Genomic DNA, 24,433 nt, shown 5'->3' with positions numbered 1-24,433 from the left:
GTGTGTGTGTGTGTGTGTGTGTGTGTGTGTGTGTGTATGATTAGACCTAGAATGTATGTCTCGGAAACCTAATTGATAGACTCTTAACTAGAGGTCGAAATTGGAGATAGAAGCTAATTTTTTAAGTTAACATTTAGTGAACTGATAAAATGTACTTATTCGTCTTTTTAAATGTTTGTTTCTCCTGCACCGAAGCAGGGATCGCGATGTCGATTTCCTTTCAAGGCTGTTTCTTTTAATTCATTTGTTTGCAACAAAACGTCATTTGAATCATCACCATTGCATAAACTCTATGTCAGTCTGATGCGCAAATAGTTTACCAAAATTAGATGTATCCTCAAAAATAGTATGTGTAGGTGTGTCGGGTGGCTTTTCTCATCGGTGGTTTCATTTCTTAATTCTATGAAAAAAAGCAAATCTCAGCCAATTGTTTTTCTTTTTTGTATGAACAAATGAGATTTTTCAAATGACAACTGAACATTTGAGCATAAAAAATCATTTCAAAATGTTTCAAAACGCTGGAAAATCGTTTCAAAACACATCGAGAGAATGAAGAGTAGGAAGGGGGGATAAGGATAGTCGTAACTATTAATGCGATTATAATTCCCAATCTGTGTATCTCTAATTGATAAGTAACTGGGCCTAATTCAATTTCATCTCTTCTTTTTCTTTTTATACTCATTAGAATATGGACCGGATTTGTCTAAAAAACGAGCGCCATTCTCTTGAATGAGAATCCCATCTCAAGTAGTTAGTCAGAGCCACGCATCAAGATTCTGTTCCTTCAACAATTAGTTAAAGGTTATTCATGAGGTACATATAATTTGGCACAGTGAATGTGTGTGTGTATGGTTATGTTGTTCCTATGTGTTTAGTCCTTGGAACGAATCCCAATTTTAAAAAAAAGCCGTATGAAATAAACGAAAGTGAACATAAAGATGAATCTCTAAAAAAAAGCAGTGGCAACATCGTTCGTCCTTAAGAAATAAACTCAAATTCTATGAAAAAGACTTATGCAATAATGTTTTCTCAGTTGTTTCTTTCTTTTTTACTTCACGATATTCGATGTTATAGTTTAAATGTTTAAAACATAGTTTTTGTTGCTGCGATTCGACCATTTTGGAAAAAATGGCGCGGTTCGCGCGCGTCTAGGCACTCCATTCGATACATAGTAAACACAATCAATTCTGGTACATTCGACTTATCTAAAACTCTAACGTTTCCCTTTCTCTCTCTCTTGCTCTTTCGTTTCTCTGCTATCGCTTCGCTCGTTTATCCTTACTCCCTAAATCAATTTTCGTCCCAAAGTGCGTAACGTCTTCCCAGGGAAGCGAAGACCTTCCATTTCTCGCATGAACTCGAAAGAAATCATTTTTTAACCTAAACTCACTGAATATACCCTTAAATTCTCGAAAAAAGAAAACTATAATTAAAAAATAGTGGTAACTTCATTCACATTGCCTCTAAAGTTTTTTTGTTGGTTTTTTTTTCTTAATTTTTTTTGTGTGTGTGTGTGTGTTGTATATCAGACATCCAAAGCATGATCGATTGAATTTTTGCCTAAATAATTTTTATTTAAATTTTTTCCTTACTTTGCATTTTTAGTTGAAATTTGAAACATTTTCTTGTGTGTGTTGTTACGTTGACGTCAGAGATTCGAAATAGGACATTTACGAATAGTAAAAGTGGAAATTCTACAAAACGAAATATTTTTTGCTCTAGCTTCATTTGTTCTCTTTTGTTTTAATTAATTGAAATCTTTTTGTTTTTTTTTTGTTGCGTGAGTTGGTGAGATAGAGACATGGAGAGAGCGATAACTTCGCCATCCATTCGCATCCCACGATTAGTTTAAATACTTCGAATAATTAGCTATTTCCTCAGTGAGTTTTTATTTTTGTTTTTGTACAAAGCTTGTTTTTCTTTTGTTGTCGATGCAAAATGCCGCTTTTGCAAACTCAATTGTTCTCCTGCATTCTTCGTTCATGCATCGCACTCTTCAATTTTCTTTTAACTATTTTTTTTTAAATGTTTCGGTTAAATCACAGACATCAAATTGCTGAAAAATCTACGTTAGTTTAGTAATTTGTGTGCTATTTCGTTTCATCTATTGAAACCAAGTGTCTTTTATTTTCTCGTTAATCTATTTCATTTGTTTTGTTTTTTTTGTTGTTGTTTCATCTTCGTCAATAGTTTTTGAGTGAAAAAATGGCTCTGTAAAAAATATAACCGTTATTTTTGTATTTCGTTTTCTAAATATAAAAAAGACTTGTCGCGCTGTTGCTGTTGCTGTTGCTGCTGCTGCTGCTTGGGCGTGTGTGCGGAGATTTGTCGGTCGGGCTTGCTTTTGACCGCCCGACAAATGCCACCACAAACGTGCACCCCCCTTTGAACAAAATGCGTGTTCCAACGCACTCTAATTTTTAAAGTGTCATGCAATTTGCAGAATGAATGACTCCTTACGGAGTACAGTACATTGTATGGTTAGGTATGCGTGGGTTGGTTTCATCCAAGTGTGTTTTTAACATTGTAATCAATTCGTAATATTGTTTTGCTTGAAATAGAGTTCAATAAATATGGCAGAGAATAAATTAAAAAAAGTCTGGCGTGAATTCCAGTTCACATGAAAAATATCGCGTTGAATCAATTGAAAAATACACATATTGCATTTTGTATCTCGGAATTTTCGTCTGTATAATAACGTGTGTATAAGATTTTCTCTTTTTTTTCGTTCATTCTTTCTTCTTTGTTTGTTTTGTTGTATATTGAAAATTAAATACTCTCTACTATGTCTTCCTATTAATTGTAGTGCGTAAAATATTCTTATCGTTTTCTCTATTTCACATTCTACGGGTTTTTTTTAGTTTCTGGCACAACGTTTCAATTAATGTGTTTCCTTCTTCTGCTTTCATTCCATTCCACATGGCACTTTTGCATTGCAAGTGCCACTTCGTTCGTTCCATTATCAGATGATTCCCGATTCTCTTTTGCAGTGTGTACAAATGATGGAGAATGAATTTGTAAAAAACGGAACAAAAAATTTCTTATTGCTTGTGTTTTGTTTTAGGTGTTCTTATTCGTTTCTCTCTCCCTCTCTTTCTCTCTCTGTGACTTTCCTTCTTTTACTAAATGTTTTTAATTTTCATGTTAATTTTTTTTTCTTTGTTCGTTAGTTCGATGTGAGCTTGTCTTTATTTTGCTTATCAGGCGAATATCCATTGGCAACCAGATTGGGCCATCCGTAATTTACTTACTGGCTGCTGGTATTCGGTCATCACGCAGGTGAAGTCTCTGACGAATATCATTATCTATTTTGGAGGATTCGCCGCCTCCGCCCCTCATTTCAGCGTGGCGTCGAATTATGAACATGCGTCGTAAGATGCTTGGATAAATAATCAGCACGGGCAAAGCATTTGCCACACGATTCGCAATGGTACGGCCTCTCGCCCGTGTGTATACGCAAATGCCGTGTCAAATCTGACTTCCCACCAAATGCTCTGCCACAGAATAGGCACACAAATGGACGTTCGCCCGTGTGCTTTCGTACGTGCAGCTTCAGATTTTCCTTCGATCGAACACATTTTCCACAGAACGGACAAGCAAAGCGACTGTTGCGGATAGATGGAATGGGGTGATAAGAGAAACAAATAAGAAATATTTTCCAACTAGTATCTATGGAATTTTATGTAGAATTTTTTTTTAATATTTTGAAATTGAGAAGAAACCAAATTGAATTCACTTTTATGAATGATGAAAAAATAAAAATAGAAGAAAGAAAGAAGACGAACGTACCTTCGATCTCGTTGCTTTTCGGCGGCATCAACACGCAGGAAGTTCAGAATGGAAGCTTCTTGTGCATTTAAACCGAGCATCTGATTACTTGGAATACGTTCAGCATTTATTAAACTATTTATTGTTGAGGTAGATGGTATTGCAGTTGAGGTTTCTGGTTCGTTGTGACGAAGATGATGCAATTGATGAATTGGTTGTTGTGGCGGCACTACCGATGGCTGTTGTTGAAAATGTAAATTCAACGATGAGTTCGGATTATGAAGATTCGGCACGAATCTCGTTGGTTGCTGTCGGATTTAGATGGAAATTAAATGCACACGAAAATTATTGAAAAATCTTGGAAGAGCGATATTCTTAGCGAAAAATTTGAATGAATGTGAAATCAAATGTTCAAAAACCGAACGGTAAATGTCGATGACGTTGATTCGAAACATCAACAGAATAAAAATGAAGAGTTCAACTGAACGCTGTTAAAAAAATTCACCTTTAATGTAAAGCTCTCTTCACGAGAAATTGGTCTCTCTGGAATGTGTGTTTGCTTATTCGAATGATCGAATTTGGCCTTGATTGCATTGCTCAAGATGCTATTGGCCATTGATAGATTGGTTGGTGTGTTCAGATCGTCATTGTTGACAATGGGTGAATGAGCAGCATTGTCTGCTTCGTCGTCATCTTCTTCTTCGGTTTTTATTGTGAAATGTAAATCGGTCATTACTTCCGTTAGCTCGTTTGAGCTGGTGACCATTTCATTGTTGTTGGTCTCATTAATGCTGGTTCCGCTAGGAGTGTCACGTTCCTTGCGATCACTAAGCGATTGGCCGAAGCGTCGTTCGAATTTGCCGTGCAAGCGCTCAAGAGCGTGATTCAAGCGATGCTTTTTAAATGATTTCAAATATCGGAATTGCATTCCACACACGTCGCACGTGAACAGTTTGTCAGCTGGCAAACGGGCTCGGTGGTTTTGTTCACGATGCTTTACGTAAGCCGATCTATACCGATACGATTGACCGCACTGTTCGCAAATGAATGGCTTTTCATCCATTGGACCGAGATTGGCGTGCTGCAAAGCAGCATGTTGTTCCAACAGCCAAACGGATGGAAAGTTTGCATTACACACAACACACTTGGTCTCTTCTTCAATCGATGAACAGTCCTATTTTACCAGATACAGAAAGAATGCAGAGAAATTCATATTTTAAGTGATGATTTTAATAAAAAAAAATACAGTTTTCGGTGAGTGATGGTGTTGACCGTAATCACATTTTAAAAATTAAGGAAATGTGGACATTTAATGAAAATTCAAGTAACTACTGCCTGAAACCTACCGATGAAGTCGTCTCATTGCAATTAAAACGCAGTGAATCTTTGAGAAATGAGTTTTTTCCGAGTATTTCATCGAGTGGAATTTTCGCAGCAGCTGTCATTTCATCATCATCATCGGGTATATCTTCATCGTTCACTGACATGCTTAGGTTTTGGACGGTTTCTTCAGGTTTTTTCATGGATGGTGACGGTGACTGCGACTGCGAACTTTTCTTCGTCATTGTAATTTCGATCTGTGGCGATTGCTGACGACTGAGCGATTGACGACGTGCATCTTGAGCATTGAATGCAAAACGGTTTGAGTTTTTATACGAGTTTGCTTGTTTCAGCAGCTGTTCCTGTCCTTTGAACAGCATATCAAATGTTGGATTCATGCGAAAGTAGGCCGTTGATAATGGATTCGGTGATGTTGAGCTCGATTCTTTTGGTGATGGCAAAATGCCGCGATAGCTATTCGTCAAAATTGTGAAAGAAAAATCATTTTTATATGCCTCGAAGCTCTTCTTTTTTTTTCAACCAAATCATATGTAAAAACATCGAAAAATATATTGACTTAAAAAAGAAATCCTTAGTATTTCCCACACCGAATTCTGTTAAAATCAAACCGAATAAAACTGATCACAATTCTTATTCTGGCCGAGTATAACCTACCGTAATGCCTCTTCAGCTAACAAGGTTTGATGATGCAAAATGCTCAGAATTCTGGACGGATCAGCATCAAAAAGACCAAGACCCAAAGTGGACAACGGATAGCCAAACGGTGGAGTTGGTGGTGCACTCAAGCTCTTGTTCAAGCCAGTTGAAATATGCATGACCGGTGGTAAGCTAGCCCGAAGGTCATTGTCTTCGATCTGAAATCGGGAAAAAATGGAAGAAAAATGTCTCAAAAATCTATCTAAAAAACAGCAAAACACAACAAAAACCATCGAATTTCGAATGAATACCCCAATGAAAAAAAGCAGATGAAACACTGCATGCATGACACATTACGTGCAATAAAATTGGTGAAACAACGAGATGAAATGAATACATCGAGTAAAAATAAAAAATAACGGAACCAAAGTTCAAAAGAAAACAACGACAATTCTAATTTCCTTTATTTCTTTTCAAATGCATTGTTTGCTCTTTTATTTCATCAAAATGTTCTGATTTGTGTTTATTTGGTGACAATTTTTCGCTTTAATTCATTTATTTTCAACAGACTTTCTTAAATTCTCAAACGTTTCGCCATTTGCAATGTATTTTTTCAGTTTTTTTTTGTTGTTGCTTTTGTTTTGTGTGTGTGTGAGCTTTCTCTCATTCGTGTGTGTGATTTCTTCAGTTAATTTTTATAACTATGATATGCATTCATTTGTGTATGAGTGTGTATGTGTGATGGCTGGGGGATGGAGGCTATTGTCTTGACTCAATGAGTCACACACGTGCAGCGCTATTTGTTGGTCGAATGGAATAAATTTCGAAATTTGTTTTTTGCAAGTGTGCATTGTTTTTTTGGTTCACTCTTTCGCTTTTTCACTAAACTTGTTTTTTTTGTCCATTTTTCGTTACCCTTTTAACAGTGTCATTTTTGTGTGTGTTTTAAGCAGATAAACATTGTTTCTTCAACAATTGACAGTGGCGGTTGTTGCTTTTGTTGTTGTTTTTTTATATATTTTTCGGTGCTTATTAGAATGATGATTCAATATGTAATTCGAACGCTTGTTTTTCCATTCATAAACTCTTGATACCCTCACTCATTGTCCAAATTCTGTTTTTATTTGCTCTTCCTTTCAATGTTGCCGGTCAACTACTACTCGGTTTTGCTGTTGCTGTTGCTGTTGCTGTTGTTTTTCTCTAAATATTTTATATTATAAATGCATGATTAATGGTACATAGTGTTGTTTTTGCTTATTCTTGGGGTGATTTTTTTTTTCTGTGTTTATTTTTTTCTTTCACTTATCTATTTTTCCTCCCATATCTCTATTATAATTACTATTAACAGCTAACAAAATTGTTTCTCGTAAAGATTAAAATTGAAATAGTTTTGTTGGTTTGTTCTTTTTATTTTTTTGTTTTCTTGTCAAAATAAATAAATAAATTATGCACTCGATTAACATTTTTCTACTAAATACACACTAAAATTTAATTAAATTTGAATTGACGAGTGAACAGAGCGAAGAAAAGTGAAAATAAAAATAGAGAACAAAAATACACTTAACGAAAATGCATCTTTCTTCTGTAATTAGAATGTTGTGGCAAAGAGACATATTGACACTAAGACTCGTGTCGTTCGTTCTAGTTGTGATTGATTCTTGTTATTCATTAACTGTTTAAATTCATATGGCGGTTTGTCTGTTTGTTTTAGGAACATATTTCATTGTTTTTTTTATATGAACAGATTTTTATATGCAACATGATGCGAAATCATGTAAGTATCCTGTTATGAGGGCTCATTCTATTGGATTTGAAAGAAATGATACACTTTCGTCTTCTATTTAAATGCTTATTCCACGAGAAAAAAAACCTAAATCTAGAAATCAACTCAGAATTCAATAGAATTATATACTCTTTAATGGAATATGTTCTGGTTGTATGTTTTTCTTTACTTTCATTCTCGATAATATATTTCTTTACTTCTTATTATTTTGTGTGAGTGTTTGTGTGTGTGTGTGGCTTTCTTTGTGCTTCATTCATCGTTTCTTCGATGGAGACGACGGTGTTGGATTTTCTTTTGCATAGTCCCAAACTATTTTACTTTATTCGGTGCTCGAAACGATAATCATTTCGCTTAAATTCGGTGCTTATTTTGTTATATTCGAGAGAGTTTATCATCAGCGTTCTTTAGGGGGGGAGGTGTGCCTCAGACGAAATGAACCGTACTACATAGCTTGGAAATAAGATTCGGCTGATTTGAAATGAGCTTTTATTTGAACTATTTCTTTGTTTTTTTTCTATCCTTTTGGTTTCAACCGAATGACATTTTCGCACAAAACTCGCTTCGAACTCTTTCAAAAACAGAAATCGGATTTCGATCACTATACTTTTTCTGCTTTCTAAATTGTAAAAAGATGTGTGTGTGTATGTGTGCAGAGTTGCGAAATTCAAAAGCTACTTTGCGAATGACTATTTCACGTCACGTGTGAACGTCTTCAAGATACAAAAAGAAAGAAAACATTTGTTTAGCTCGAACGTTGTTAGCCAAAACGGAAAAATCGTTTCGGCAACGCATTTTTTTCCATTGTCCAAATTAAATCGCATGACATTAACACGATACTATGAGCTTTCTGATGCAAATTTTTCGCGAACACGCGTGTTCGACGCTTAAATTCATTCCGCTAAATTGTCTTATATATCGGATCATTAACTCTAAATTTATTCATACGTTCGCTAGATATAATGACTTATATATGTTTTTTTTATGATATTAAACATTACTTTTGTTGTTGTTGTTTTCGGGATAGGCACTACAGTGTATTCAATTATATACTTTTTTTGTTGTCAATTTTTTTTCTCCTTTGTTTAAATTACACTTTTTTTACTCATTTGTTTTTTTTTATCGTCGCATTGAAAAAATTTGGGTTGTTTTTCTTATTTGTGTGTAAAAATAGCCTCGGTTCATGTGACAATTGGGATTTTCATTTTAAATGCTTTCCTCTCTGAACTAAATGTATAGGTGTAGATATTTACGGTTGCTCAATCATTTATTTACAATTTATGAAATGTGTGAGTGTGTGTCTGTGTGGGTTTGTGGTTTAGATTTGAAAAATAAATCCAGTTTCCTTATCAATTATGTTACATTGGCGCATCACATTATTATTTTTTTTTATTTTTTTCTACTTCAATCAACTGTGAACTATGTCGAGTTCATGTCGTATTTCTTCCTTCTTCATCTTCTCATTTATCATTATTGCAATTCAATAAACATCAAACTGTTTTGAAGCACATCAAACACAATCAACTGAACGTCACCTGTATGTGGGTTTTCGATTTCAACTATAGTTTATCAATTTCTATTGAACAAAGCATATCGCTTCTTTTTTACTATTGCTATTGCTGTGTGTATGTAGTTTGGTAAATGTTAGGGTGTACTGTGATTCTGTGTGGAAAAAAACGCAAAAATATGTTTAGACCTATTTCTTCTCACTTTTAAATCCTAATTTTTTCTTCTATTTAATATTTGTAGAACCGGTTTAGGTAAATTAGCTTGGCACTCAAATTATGGTATATTTGTGTTCATTGTGTCTATTGCTGTATTGTTTCATTTCGTTCATTTCTCTTCGCACATTCGAAGGGTACGAGAAAATAATAAAAGTGATTGGAAATTAACCGAAAAGGCGTCCATATCCTCCAGTTTTCAATGGAGAATACTTAATGAGAAAACCTTATGCCAGAACTTTTTAGCCTGAGGTGAAAATCCAAATGGAGCAGAAATTGAAAATACTTGGAAAACCCTTCAGAAGTACTAATATGACGTCCTTCAAAAGGATTTTGACCATTAAAATATTCGAAGTCATTGAAAAATCAAGTCTTTCACTCGAAATAAAGCGCTGATTTGAAAATATTGAAAAAAAGGAGTTGAATCTATTGAATTCATGGAAATAAATCACAAAGAATAAACTACATTTGAGAACCTATTGAAGAAACAATAGAGCTGAAATTGAGTACTGAGTCTCAGAATCTGAGATTGAGTCGATCAAAAGTGTATTAAAAAGTGTAATTCATTTGTTTGATCAAAAGTGTATCCAACTGAAGTTTTCTTGGAAATCAAAGCAGGAATTGATATTCAAGAGGGAAATTTGCAATTCTTGAGGTCAAAAGAAGAGTTTGCGCAATCGTTTTTGATTCTTCTTTTCAATTTAAATCAATCAATTGAGTTTGGATCCTTCGAAACCAGCAGAAAAAAAAACCGTGAAGAGAAATGATGTTGTGAAAGTAGTAGTCAATAAGTGTAATGATTGTGTGAAACCGTTGCTGAACGTAGCTATTGTACGACAAAATGGTATGTGAAAATGTCTGGGTGAAAATCTACTTTGAAAATAAAGATTATATATTGTGTATTTGGTTGGTTTTATTGTGATAGTAGTTAGACAAAGTCAACATGACGACGATCACACGGTGAAAACAAATAGTTGGGTATCAGAAAATAGGATGATCGATTATATTTAAAAATACAATACAAATATATCTACATATAAATAACGGTTGTTGTCTTTGTTTTTTTTTTGTTTGAGCAGGTAAATATCTATTGTTGTCTATGTAATTCTTTCTCCTCTCCTCGCCTCCGTTCATTCAATATTGACTATTTTCACAATGGATTGATCTATTTCACAGTGTTTTATGACAATTAGAAGAAAAAAAAATAAAAATGTTGTTGTAATTGTTTGTAAATACGTCTGTCTAACTTGGTTGCATCTCATCAATTGTGTCAATAGAAAGTGTGTGTGGTAATGAGTGACTGGGATGGAGAGAAACCAAACGAAAACGAGTGAAAAATAGAAAAAAAAGAGTTGTGTCCGTGTAATGCGGGCAATCGTTGGCATAAACAAAAAAGAGTGTAACGAACAAAAATCACGTTTTTTCCCTACTCTTATATAATTGTAACATTTGCGCGAGCATCTCATGTACTCTCACCGTATCTCTACTGTATAAGTTTATAAATCAACAGAAAAATATATGTGTATGGTTTATTTTTGCATTTTTTTTTGTTCATAAATGGTGACGATAAATTGCTTATGTTCGTTTCTTTTTCCATCCAGTTTTCTATTTATATGTCTATATCTGCTGTATGTTCTGTAAATCTCTATTTCTGTGTGTTTATGTTATGTTCTAACCAAATTGCTGGATTTGGCCATCGGGTTTTGTTTTTATATCCTGATTTAACTTAGTAAATTCTATTGCAGTTGCTATTGTGTTTTTCTGTTATATGGTATGCTGTGTGTTGTATGTGACGTGTGGTTTTATTTCAGTTTATATGGAAGAATTTGAGATGCCCTGAGCTATTTCTGTGTGTATTTGTATGTCCAAGTCCAAGTATATTTGGGTTTCGTTCACTCATTGATTGCCAAACAAACCGGTGTGAAAATTGACAAACTAAAAGCAAAGAATTCTGCCCGGAAAAAATTGGGAAAATGTGTTTGAGTAATTTTCGATACGTTTTTTTCCCTTTAGCGGCGCTCATTGAATGAGTTCAACACGATAAATTTGTCCCTTTGTCCTGAACAGATTTTCTTATCTTCTTCATCTTCTTCCAAAATTATTGCACTTAAATCTACAGAGATTAACATGAAATGTGCGTTGCAAAACACCTTCGAGCGCTTGTACACAAGTTTCCGCTATTTTTGTCAATCTTCTTCATTTTTCCACGCTATCGAGGCTGATTTTACCTCGTTACGATTCAAATGTATGTCAAATTATTGTTGAATTACGATGCTATGTCTAAATTTACATATTTAATTCTGTTGTTGAATATAGAGGCACTCTAAACTACAATCAGTCGACGAAACGAGACGGCAAAACTGAGGAGGAATCACAAGCATGACACGGCCGGCCATCGCTGCAATTCATTTCAATTCAAGCTAAAAACCATCTAATCAAATCATGTGTTTTTCCTTTCGTTCGAAGTTGATACTTTGGAAAACCATCGACAAAACACGTCGAAAATGAAAATGAAAATGAAAATCAAGGTGAACTCAAGAGCGAGATGCGATGTGCAGCTACTTTCTATTAATTAATGAAATAGTTATCGTTTTCATTGAATAATGAAAGACTCTTGCCAGCCTGAAGCATCCTTGTCTTAACAAAATGCAGCCGAAGAGGAAAATCGGAAAAAGGAAAACCAAAGCAAGAATGATTCCAACTAAATTGTGCCCACGTCTACTTTAATCTCGGTGATTGTCTATCTTGTTATCGCTTATTTTCCTCTCATGTTTTCTTTTTCTTAAATTTCCCGAAGAAATAATTGAAATTGATATATTCATTGTGTGACTGAGTTGAGCAAAGAATTGCCGAATTCTTTTGCCGCCTGCGTGTTTGTGTTTCAAAAAAACTCCATCAAATCGGTTTTCCCGACGACAAAAAAACAATTGTGAATGAAATGTGTCCAACGATTTGTGTCTTACGTTTTTAACATTTTTGTTTCTCGTATGCGTATGTGATAAATGATTGATATGAATGACTCTTTCCTAAAAGTGCGATCGAAAAGCTTTTTTTTTCTTACAATTTATTGTATGAAATTAGTGTTTGTTCTGTTTTTGTCCCATGAATATGATTTTTATACACAATGAAAATGATGCAATTAATTTCTACAGATTTTTGTTTGTTGTTAGTTTGTCCTGTCAACTCACAATTTTTGTTTCATTTAGTTTGACGCATTGGGAGCAACAACAGTGAGCAAGGCTGACACTGACCCGGAAAATGAAAATAAAATTAAAGCCCAATGGAATAAAAAGATACAAACGAACAACCAAAGGAATGGAAAATAAAGAGTAAATAAAAATTCCACAATATAAAATAATAAATCGGTACAAGTAAATGTTTTATTGTTTCCAAATAAAATTTTTGTTTTTGAATAAAAAAATTTTTGTTTCCGTTTCTTTTCTGTTTTCCTTATTTCACACACAAAAAATTGTTTTTCTTTTGTTGAGTTTCTTTCAACTCTGATGATCTTACGTAAACAACAAATTCATTTAGCAAATTTTTGTTTTTCTTTAAAGAGAAAAAAATGTCGCGAATTTTACATTTGGATCCGATTCGGTTTTGCTTTTTCTTTTTTACTTGACGCCTTAAGTGGTTTCTCTCATCATTCTCACATTCCCTTATTTCCATATTTATTCTTCGTTTAGCATTTCTTATTCAGCGCATAAGGAATGATTTAAGTAGATTCTGTGTAGTGACTGTTGCTTTAGAATCGATCGAAATTCGGTTTGGTTTGTTTTATTCAAAGCGAAAATATTCCAATGAGTTAAAACTGTGGCGGTGCGCATTTTGTTGTATTTGTGACAATATAGCTCGACCAGGCCAGCAGAAAGACTCGCCAGAATATTTGCACGCGTCCAAAAATCCAAATAAAATAAAAACGCGTTATGGAAATAAGATTTTGAAAAAAAAAACAAAATATCCAATAGGTTTGCAACTCCATTTTCAGTTTATCCATGTCAAACATCCACATTCATGTTTTGAATATATTCGTGTATTTATACTTCATGCGTACACTTGCGGTCGCCAGACACCCGATCCGCCGGTTATTATATTTATATAAAAAATGATATAATTTATTGTCGATTTTTAACTAACACCTGTATCAACCTTTCATGTTTCTTCGCTTAAAAAAATGTTTTTGTTTTATAAATTTTAATCACAATTTTGAGATCCTTAGGCCAATAATTTTGTTTTGTCATATACGCGTTTCCACTAAATTCTCCAATTATTTTGTTTTTTTCTTGTTATTATCTATGCGTATAAAAATCGTAAGCATAACGTTTAAAATTCCAGAAAAATATTGGGATATCATTTCATTTCGATTGACAGAGGCTAAAAAAAAGAGTACATTGTATCGTGCAGGTTTCAATATTGGAAGCTGGCATTTTCACCCCAAAAAGAGAGCTAATACTGTGATGGGATTGCTTGACTTTTTGCTAATGATCTTACTCTCTCTCCGCCAACTGCCATGAATTCTTATGCCTTTCAGAGAAGATTTTCAAAAAATCCGAAGAAAAATCATCGTTCTTCCTTAAAAAAGACCTTTTTGACAGTTACCGTGCATTCTAGTTGTGTGCAATCGAATTTCGTACTCTTTGGAAATGCTTTTCAATCGAAATGGCTATACAACAATTTTGAATTTACTTCTTTTTAAATTTTCACCTACAAATGGTTGTTATCATCACAGCAAATATTTTTCTGTAATTTCTGTATCGAATAAATGTTTGTTGTGCTTTGCTTAATATACAGTTTTAAGGAAAATTTGTTTTCATAAGATTCCAATTGGGTAATCAATTTTGATAGTTATGCGTCTTTGTTTTATACCTAGTTTGCAATAAAAATTTTTGCCAAGTGCACGTGAATCGAACACATTGTTTTGCCTAAAATTACTAGGTTTCAATCTAATTTCGAATGTTTTCTGCTAATAAATTCTAAAAGACACATCACATTTTAATATCAAATGACCAAAATTTTGTTAATAAATTTCGTTTTTCAATTTTTTTCTTCGTCACAAAATAAAAGAATTGTTTTCTCTCGTACAAAAAATGTCAACAAAATAATTTCGTAGTTTTTTTCGCTTCTTCTTCTTTTTCTCCAACACTTTTTTAATGCCAAAAAATTCAATAACCAAAAATAAATAATCACAATTTCGTTGAATCGACAACAATTACACATTTCATTTGCTATAATGAAAATTTTGGTTAGTTTTTCGCTTCGAAATACATAAGAAAAAAAAAGAATAATCACGGCGATCGGTGGGCTGCTGTCATCGGAGCGACATATTTCAAAACATGGCTGTGGGATTGAAGACATGAACATGTCGTGATCATGACCGAAATCGGAGTTGCTTGTTTTTCTTTTTGCTTTCACATTTGCTTTTCTCCTACGTCGTATGCATAGTGTAGTGTAGTGTGTAGTATTTTTCTTGTTGTTTTTGCGCGTCGCAAAGAAAATTAAAACAAAATAACTTAAGAATACATACATAACACATAATAACGAAATTTAGATAAAAAGAAGATCATGTTGTTTTGTTTTTGCTTGCTATATCAGCCCTAAATGTATAAAATACATAATTATCTTAAACAATTCATATTTTATTCGTGTTTTTTTTATTATTTCATTAACCGTAGGCGTTAAAATTAGTTGATTGTGGCTTTTCCTTTTAAATTCATACCGACAAAGAAGCAAAGAATTTTGAAACAATATTTTTTTCATGTTTTTTTCTTTCACAAAATTATTTTTGTTTTCGATTAGCATTTTGTGTTTCTCAAAAACTGTTGTGTCGTGTGTGAGTGTGTGTTACTTCAACAGAAAAAAAAGAGTCCGAATGAAAAAAAACCAAAGAGAGGAAACCAATATCCAAAATGAAATTCATTTTCTTCTTAAGATTACTGTGTACACAATTTTTCGGCTTGATGGGCTGCTTGCTAATTAAACCTGTTTCTTTAAATGTTTCTCTTTAAATTATTTGTTTAGTTTGTTGTTTTTTTTATTTCATTTCTTAAATATTTTATTAATATAGTTTATCATTTATTGTTGATTTTACTTGTATCTAAACTAAAAATGACGGCCAAGGCGGACATAATTTTACATACATTGAACCATAATTTAGGTCAAGTTTCGGCATATTGAGGGGAAACGATATGAGAAAAGAACCAAGCGAAAGTGGTTAAAAAAAATCATCGTAAAAAAATGTCCATGTTTTGGGTCGGTGCTGCGTTTGAAAGGACTACTCAATGAAAAAAAAACTACGCTACAAATATACAGCGTGTATTCCCCGCGAACGCTACGTTTATACCATTTTCACGCTTACGCTTATTTTATCCATAGTTTAATACAGAGTCGAAGGTACTATATTCAAGGCATATTTTTAGCGTGAACTGCATGCAAACTATACGTATAGAATACTTTGACTTAGCGTATTCTATTGCATGCGATTCACGCTAAAAATATGCCTTGAATATACCTTCGACTCTGTATTAAACTATGGACAAAATAAACGTAAGCGTGAAAATGGTATAAACGTAGCGTGCGCAAGAAATACGCGCTGTGTATTTGTAGCGTTTTTTTTTTAAATTGAGTATTGTTGTTGTGGATATATAAAGGCAAGTTCGTTTGTGGCACAATGTATCAAAATGCTTGATAGGACAAATGTTGTCAAATTGAAAGCTACAGCGGAGCTAGTGAAAACTTGTGGGAGGGAGGGTAATCCGACTCCCAAACCATGGAACAAATCAAAAATAAATCTGATCAACAGGTTGGATTTAAATGAAATACAAACGTTTAGGTTGCCGGTGCGGGATGCGCGACGACGTCGACTTTACATTTGCATCGATTTCAAATCGCATAGAACAATGTCTCTTGTTTTTTGTTTTAAATCTATTTTAATTATTTTATGCACTATTTACCATTGTTTTCTTCATTAATTTAACTGTATGGGATGCAATGTTTTAACTGTGTAGGTGTTTAAACGGATTTGTTTGTGGTTGTTTAAATTAACTGTTGCTTTTTACAGAATTAAATCAATCAATTATGTTAATGCTCTGCAATTTAGTGAAGAAAGGGTTGTTGTGTGTGTTTTTTGTCTGTTATTTCTGATTTACAGATGCGATTCTCACACGTGTGTGTGTGTGTGTGTGCTTTTTCCTTTTAAATTGTTCACTTTCCCGTGGTTGGTGTTAGTGTCAGTGTTTATAAATTATCTCACAAGAGACACAAACCGAAAGAGCCTGCGGTTCGCTTGTTGCAATTTCTTATAGATCACAGATGTCTACTTAACATAATTTTCATTATTTTTTAGTTTTGTTTATTTTTTTCTTTTTTTTAGCATGTGTTTCTCTTCTCTGTCTAATTATTTAGTGTGAAGTGTTTTTTATTCTCTTTAAATATGCATTTATTTTAACGTTAATTAATTTAAATGTACAAATTGTATCGTGTCTATTTCAATAAAACGGTTTTGTGGTGGTTGTTTTCTGTAACTACGCGGATGCACAATGTTTTTTCTTCATTCAAAAGTGTGTGTGTTTGTGTGTATGGTTGTCAGTGGTGGGGTGTAAAAAATAGAAATCAATTCGCACACTGAACACGCGATTCATCAACGACAAAAAAAACAATATCAAGTTATTGTGTTGAGTGTAGGGAGGATGTAAAAGGTAACGGGGTTTATTGAATGTGATCCAAAGTTAATAAATATCACTGAGTTTATTGAACAGAAGAAACTACTTGGCTGCAGAGAAAAGTTGGGCCGAACAAAAAACCGGTTCCGAAATAAATTTCGGATAAATTGGGTCGGATATCATAAATGATGATCGCGCTTCTTTTTCATTTATCTCTAGGACTCTCGATGTATGCTTGGGTTTTGTTTTGTTTTGTTTTTTTTCTTGTTTCAATGAATTTTTTTGTAGATTTTTTTTTTTGGTTTCAACATTTGTGAAATTTTTCTTATCTGCTTTGTTTATAAGGAAAATATAAAGCACCGGCACTCTTGTGTGTAAATATTAATTGATATACATTTTTGTTGTTGTTGTTTTTTTCATTGCGTGAAATTTTTTAGTTGTTTTTTTTTTTTGGTTTTACTTGTTCATTTCTTGATATTGATATCTGGATATATTTTACTTCGTCTGGATTATTGTCATAGCTTCTCATGGCCTGGATCTCAGCCGATGTGCTGAGCTTAAAAAAATGATAAAGGTTCTCAATGTCATTGATGAGAGATTTTCTTGTTGTTTTTCTATATATATATGTAGTAAAGATTGAGTTAGTATGTGCAAAAAATGGCCATCAAAATGTATCGCTCGTCGCATGAGCTCCATCGATGAGAAGCTATGATTATTGTGTTTGTTTCCTCGACTCTCTCTCTATCTTTCTCCATCTCTTTGTTTTCATTCTTTTCTCGCGCGCAAATAGATATTCTCTAATCTGAAACATTCAGATGCAACAAACGCGTGTATGTGTGCATCATCCAATTTCCTATCGTCTGTTTTAAATTCACTCTCACGAAACTATTTTCCCTCTTCTTGTAAACACACAATTTCTTCAGTTTTTTTTTCTTCTAGATAATGTAATGTGTGGGTGATTGTATTTATAATATAGAATATAGAATATATATTTGCTTTTTTTTATCTTTCTTGTTTAATAATAACTTCAAATATGCATTTTAATTACGGTAAAGTGAATCCCCAAATATTGCTATTTAATTTCATAGTTTTTTTTTATTAAGTTGTGGTTGTTTTCTTGCTTTATCGCGTTTTCTTTGTTGTTTCAATCATTCATTATGTTTGTTTTCCATCGGTTGCAGTTGCTTTTTGCTATGTATATATATGTATGTGTGGTGGTTGCAAATGGTGTGTGTGATTTCGACAAACTGTCAATCCGAAAAGCGATCCCATTTTAACTCTGAGTCCTGCTGTTGTTCGTGTTGTTGTGTTTTTTAGTTGAATGCTGTTTAGTTTTTTCTTTCCTTTGCGGTTGTTGTTGTTGATGTTTAGTTTGAAAATTCCACGTTCTGTCGGGACTGTGTGTTTGTTCTTAGTAAAATTTGCGTTTATGCTGATGATGATGATAATGATGATGATGATGTTTCTTCTTTCGTTTGTCGCCGAATCGGTTGGCAAGCTGACGACCCAGGTTCATTGTTAATTATTGCGGTGGTTCCTCTTTGCCATCGACCGGGCTCGGTGACAAAAATTTGCGCACATACTTTGGAAAGTGCGTTTTCTCGTGTGCTTTCAGTATCGTCGATCGCGAGAATGTTTTACCGCACATGGCGCACCGAAATGGCCGTTCACCTAAAAATCAAAACAATAAGCAATCGATATATCACCAATCAAAGACACAGATCGTTTGATCGAAAAGTTGAAAACGAAAAAACAAAGAAAAATAAAAATAAAAATCGAAAAAGTGTATTTTGATGGTTTTTTTTTGGTTGCCTTACCTGTATGGACTCGGCAATGGTCTTTCATGTGGTGCCGTAGTTTGAAGGCTTTACCGCAGAATTCGCATTTGAACGGTCGATCGCCCGTGTGCACAGGTAAATGTGTAATCAATGAAGACACGTCGGGAAAGCTTTTACCACAAAATTTACATAAAACTACATTGCCTTGATCATTATTACTCGATGCACCGCTGCCGCCCGATGTTGAATTACCGCCGCCGCAACCGCCAGTGGCGGCGGCCATTGCAGCTGCAGCCGCCGCAGCGGCCGCAAATTCAATTTCCATCGAACCATCGGGCGGTTCGAGGGGGTCGAGTAGTGACGGCCTTTGTGAAAAATGTGCTTCGTGTGGGAAATTTGTCAAATGCAATAAATGACTTGTTTCGCGATATTTCAATGTTTCCAACGAATGCGATAAAATGTGACGGGTTAATTTGCTTTGATGTGGAAACGACGCACCGCAATACATGCATTGATAGATTTGAAGGCCAGCACTTCCGACGATGCTATGTGTATCGTGTGGATTTGGTGGTGCACCTGACGCATCCTGTAACCAAACAAAAATCCACATCAACTTCTTTTTTTCATGTTTCAGGGTTGGTTTTTTTTATATTTTTTTTTTAGCTAATTTTCTTGCAAGTTAATTGAGTTGGTTTTTTTTTTCTTGGGTAAAATTTTGTATTTTGATTTTGGTCCGAATTGAAATTTTGTTTGTTTTTTTTGTTAATAATTTGATTTGTTTGTTGTAATGAATAAAAAAAACAAATGCGAATTGGGTAATTTGATAAGAAGGTAGTTTTGTTGCTCTTTGGATAGCAGCAGTTGTTGTTTTAATTTTTGGTCATAAATATTGATATATAATCAAAATCTACTCTAATTGTTCAAATAAAATGTTGTTATGGCATAAAACATTCGAGATATAATTTTGATTGTGGTTTAGTGTTAAGTTTGCTCGGAATTTCGAATTTGTATTGGTCCAATTCAGCTTTTTTTAGCGTTTGTTTTGTTCAGGTCAAATTTTCAGAAAAATAAATAATTTTTGTTGTTGTTTGTAATTCAAAAATTTCGGTTTTTATTTTTGAGTCTTGCTTGGTTGGTTGTTTGGAAATGATTTGAATTTATATGAAAAAAAAATAGAATATTTACTCTACGATAAGGTGTGTGTGAAGCAAAGAAGGGATTTTTAATAATTATAATGGTAAATATGTAGATAATACGTTTGATATAATCAGTTTTTAGTTTTGTCCAATGGAAAATTGCTGTTTTTTTTTCAAATTTGGTAGTTGTTTTTGCATTCAAGAAATAAATAAAAAGGGCAGAATACTTTGGACAATATTGGGTGGAATTTCGGTCGGTTTTTCCCCTCTTTCAAAACAGAAATAATATACATTCTTCTTGCTTGAACTGATTTTTTTTTCTCTATTGCTTTTTCTTTCATTCGTTTGTTTCAAATATCTCTTTTTTTCTTTCTTTCTTTCTTTCGTTCCCATCAAACAAAATACAATTTTACTCTCTAAGATTTTTTGTTTTCATTTCGGATTTTAGGCACAAAAAAAGTTTATTCAAGAAGTTGAGGTTCGATTTTTGTTTGGAGCGGCATTGCAGTTAGGATTTTCATTTGTTTTTTTTTTTTTTTTTCAATTTTTTTTCACATACGTTTTATTTTTGTCACGCGCGGAATTTTCACATCGATTACCGTTTTTTTTTTCGTTTGCGTCACCAAATATCGAATTGTATAAAAAAAAAGTTGTGTATAACCAAAGAAGTGTAAAAAAAATTGTCCAAATGAATAGGGCAGATTGTTTTGTTTTTGTGGTAAACAAAAAAGTTTTGTAATTTTGATAAAGGTTTTTTTTGTAACAATTTTGTTCTTGCATCAGTTGTATTTTATTTCCACAATGTTGCTTTTTTTCATTCTTTGAACGGTTTTCGGTCATCGAATGTATTTTCTTTTCTTTTTTGTCTATTACGTGTTGGCCGAAGTCGATTACAGAGCGCATTGACAACGGCCAATCGGTTTTTCATGTGATTTTCGACAAAGTCTTTTTCGTTTTGATTCTTTTTTTTTTTTTTAATTCTATTGAATAAGTATATTTAATATTTATGTAAAATTGATAGGTAATATTATTATTATTATAAAAAATACATAATAGCACAGCCATTATCCAAAAAAAACGTAGATCAACTTCTTGACAATAATAAGAACAATTTGTTTAACCAAAAAAGTGTTACAAATTAAATGAAAAAAAAAGAAAAAAGGAATGACAATAAAAAATAGTTCAGAAAAATAAGAAATAATCTGATGCGTGTGTTCAAAATACTCTTCAGGGGTTGAAAAAATTTGGAGCGATACACATTCGGTTTGATTTGAATTTGTTTTTTGTTGGAAATCGAAACGATGCCGAAATGTTAAAACGCCAGAAATACACGACTATTGTCGCGAAGAGTATTTTGCTGTTGGCTGTAATCCAGCCATTGAAATTAGGAGAGAGAGAGAAAAAAATACACACAAAACTCATAAAAATCACAAATCATATTCAAAAAAACTGTATCGCAATCAAATCATAAAATTCACAATTCAATTGCATCCAATAATTACGAATCGAAAAACACAAAAAAAAATCATAAGAACATTTGATTCCATTGAACGGATATAAAACAAAGAAAAAACAGAATGAACGCAGATGCGAAATTCTTGAGTTGCAATCGGAAATTTTGACAATTTTTTTTAGGTTTACCGGCTTTTGTATTTTTTTTTTTGCTTGGTTTTCGAAAAAGAAAATACAAATCAATACGAATATAACCAAAAATCACAACAACTTTTTGATTTTGCAAGAGTTGTACACATTGTTGTTAACGTAAAACATTTCTATTGTCTGATGAAATTAACGACTTGTCATATGAAACAGAAATGAAGAAAACAGAATAAATAAATATATGTTATAAACACACAGATGATTAAAATAGTTTTGGTCTTGCTTTTTTTCTTGATTAAATGGTATGTTTTCGTTCGATCTTCTTTTTTTTAAATTTACAAATCGAAAGCAGTAACAAACAGACACATCAAAATAGACAGAGAGAGAGAGAGAAATATTTGTGGAAAAAAAATTATACACATTTAAAATGTAATTTTTGCACAATGAAATAAACAAATAGCCCGCCAATACTTTGTCTATGCAAAGTAGTATGCTGTGGCTCATCTTGTCTCATTTCGGATTTTCGAACTTTTGAACATAAAAAATATACACCGATACACAAACATATAATAGTTAACTACATGAAGAGAAAAAAACGAATGCTTTATGTATGCATATGAAAATTCGGATCTACAATCGGAGAAATGCCGTTCGGCATTGCGTGGCCTTGGCCAATATCCTCGAATTCACTTTTTCTTCGCTCTTTATTTGATTGTTTCTTCATTTTTTGTGTGTGGAACTTTAACGATGAAAACGGGTTGTTTCATACAAATTGAATATTTCGTTCACAAAGCAAGCATATTGATTGAGTGTTTATAAATGTTTTGGATTTTTACACAAAAAAATCCAAAACTTATTCATTATTTCTATTTTGAATGGATCAATATTCAATCGGTTTCTCTTTTTTTCCTCTCTTCAACACTTACGTCTATCAACAAATTTCGAAATCGTTGCGTTTTTGTTTCAACTATTTTTATCTCAAGGATAGAACGGTTCAATGTTTTTTTATTATTCTGGAAGCGAGGCACATAAATGTTGCTAACGGTTTGTGCTTGCGTCGACATGCAATTCGCTCACAAAGGGGAAACACATAAAATTGGATGCAACACCACACATAATCTAAACATCGATAATTTCATATAAGTTGGTTTTCTTCAAATTTGTTTCGAATGGAAGCATCAAAATGAATAAACATGCGGACATAAAGCATTACGTTTTTTTTTGTATAAAATTGGTTCGATATCGGAAATGATTCCATCGATGCAAGGAATAAAATTTCATTATTTTTTCTTTGCTTTTGGGGCGTGGATTAAAAACAGAAAAAAAACCTCGGAAAGATTCATTTGGTCGAAATTGATGTGGGATTATGGGCTGATGGAATGACAGAGATTAACTATATACACAAACTGAATATGGTGGGAGGTGACTATGGGTGATAGAGTACATAAAACAAGCATGCAGATATTTAAAGTCTCATTCGCAAACTAACGTGATACAATTAGGGTAGGTCATTGCGCGATTCAATTTTTATCTTGAATCCAATTAAAATAGTTAATTAAGGAGTATCAAATACGGCAACAACAAAAAATCACTCACCGAATCATGTGCATGTCTGTAGTCCGATGTCGATTCACCAGTTGATTTATCGTCCGAACGATCCCAATCCATTTCTTTTTTCAACGACTGCAACAAAAATGACTGAATTTAATATTTTCATCTGTCAAAAGTTGAAGTAAATTTCTCAATCGATTTAATTACGGCCGTGTAATCTGGGTTAAATTGAGTCACTTCGGAAAATTTGGTACAAATACAAATGGTGAAACCAAGTCAGATAACGAGTCTTACCAGTGGCACGGATTGAACGGGCCCCAAACCAGATGGGCCGGCTATCGGCTCGGTGGAAAGTGTTGGATCAGACATTGGACTAGTTATTCCACTACTGGTTGCAATCAATCCGCTCGATGTTGACGTGCACGTTGATGTTGTTGTTGCACTGCAAAAGCAAACGATTTCGAGATTAGCATGAGTTTGAAGTGGTTTTTATGATTCCCTGTTCAAAATGTTTTTTTTTTTGTTCAATCTGTATTTACCTTCCACTGCCGGACGTTCCGTTTCCCGTTGTCGGACCATTTCCATTCCCAACTTGAATCTAATTGAATCGAATTGTTTGAAAAATCGGTTAAAAATACGAAAAATGGTTGAATATACAAAAATCGATGCGGTTCAACATTTACCATTGCTGAAGTGATCGAAGAGGAGGCAGATGAGCTTGGTGGAGGCGGATGTATATCAGATGGTAAATTTGACGACGAATTAACGTTTGATGGTATTGTTGGTGATGAGCTGCACATTGAAAGCAAAATAAGAACCAATTAATAAACTCATGCTCAAAAATGGGCTTTGATCGATATATTTTTTACCTCTTTCGAATCGGTGGCACAGAATTCAATGAATTAGAGTTTATCGTCATGTTTATTCCCGTTTCTAAAACGAATGAATTTGATTAGATTATTATCGAAAGATGAAAATTGTATGCAACTCCAATATGTGTACCGTGATCATTCGACATCGCATCATCTTCATCGTCCATATCATCGATATCTTCGTCGGGTGTTCGTGATCGGCGATCATCAATTGACGACGGATAATCGGATTGTTTTTTATCGTCGCGATGCGGTAGTCGTTTCAATTGAAGCGGTTGTGAATGATCATCGGCGCCCGTTTCCGATTTGTAATCTCGTTCTCGTTCTCTGTTTATTTTACGCGGATGCGGATAATTGGATACGGGAGGTGATTCGCCGCTCCTGTGGTGGCGTTCTGAATTCGGCGAAATTCGTTGGATTTGGTGTAGGGGCGATTGCTGTTGCTGTTGATGATGATGTCGTGGTGGCGGTGACGGGCTGCATCGTAATCGTTTTGAACTTGAATTTGTTGTTGTCGTTGCAGGGGTGTCTGTGAATGCATCGAAGCAACAAATAAGGATAAATATCATTTGAACTCAGACAATAAATGATGG

General features: G+C 33.7%; 1 protein-coding gene across 16 annotated transcripts in view; it reads right to left on the bottom strand.

Annotated features, from left to right (window-relative positions):
• Positions 1-3,093: 3,093 nt before the first annotated feature.
• LOC129569640 (broad-complex core protein isoforms 1/2/3/4/5-like) overlaps positions 3,094-24,433 on the bottom strand; it is a 97,382-nt gene continuing 76,042 nt past the window's right edge. For 11 of the 16 annotated variants that reach the window (XM_055448708.1, XM_055448702.1, XM_055448706.1 and 8 more), the window contains 11 exons: positions 23,971-24,369; positions 23,838-23,901; positions 23,652-23,760; positions 23,508-23,566; positions 23,263-23,410; positions 23,014-23,115; positions 5,764-5,963; positions 5,115-5,562; positions 4,274-4,942; positions 3,790-4,076; positions 3,094-3,605 (listed from right to left, as the gene is read on the bottom strand). In XM_055448708.1, coding sequence (XP_055304683.1) covers positions 3,341-3,605; positions 3,790-4,076; positions 4,274-4,942; positions 5,115-5,562; positions 5,764-5,963; positions 23,014-23,115; positions 23,263-23,410; positions 23,508-23,566; positions 23,652-23,760; positions 23,838-23,901; positions 23,971-24,369 — 2,750 coding nt within the window. In that variant the 3' untranslated portion in view covers positions 3,094-3,340. The remainder of the gene's footprint in view (positions 3,606-3,789; positions 4,077-4,273; positions 4,943-5,114; positions 5,563-5,763; positions 5,964-23,013; positions 23,116-23,262; positions 23,411-23,507; positions 23,567-23,651; positions 23,761-23,837; positions 23,902-23,970; positions 24,370-24,433) is intronic. The other 5 variants (XM_055448717.1, XM_055448716.1, XM_055448714.1 and 2 more) reach the window with 1 other exon arrangement.

This window comes from Sitodiplosis mosellana, unplaced genomic scaffold (genome assembly GCF_009176505.1).
Source record: "Sitodiplosis mosellana isolate CC-2019 unplaced genomic scaffold, AAFC_SMos_1.0 Smas_scaffold_38, whole genome shotgun sequence".
NCBI classification, from domain to species: domain Eukaryota; kingdom Metazoa; phylum Arthropoda; class Insecta; order Diptera; family Cecidomyiidae; genus Sitodiplosis; species Sitodiplosis mosellana.
The sequence above is the reverse complement of the archived record's forward strand: the minus strand, read 5'-3'. Positions and strand labels throughout refer to the sequence as shown.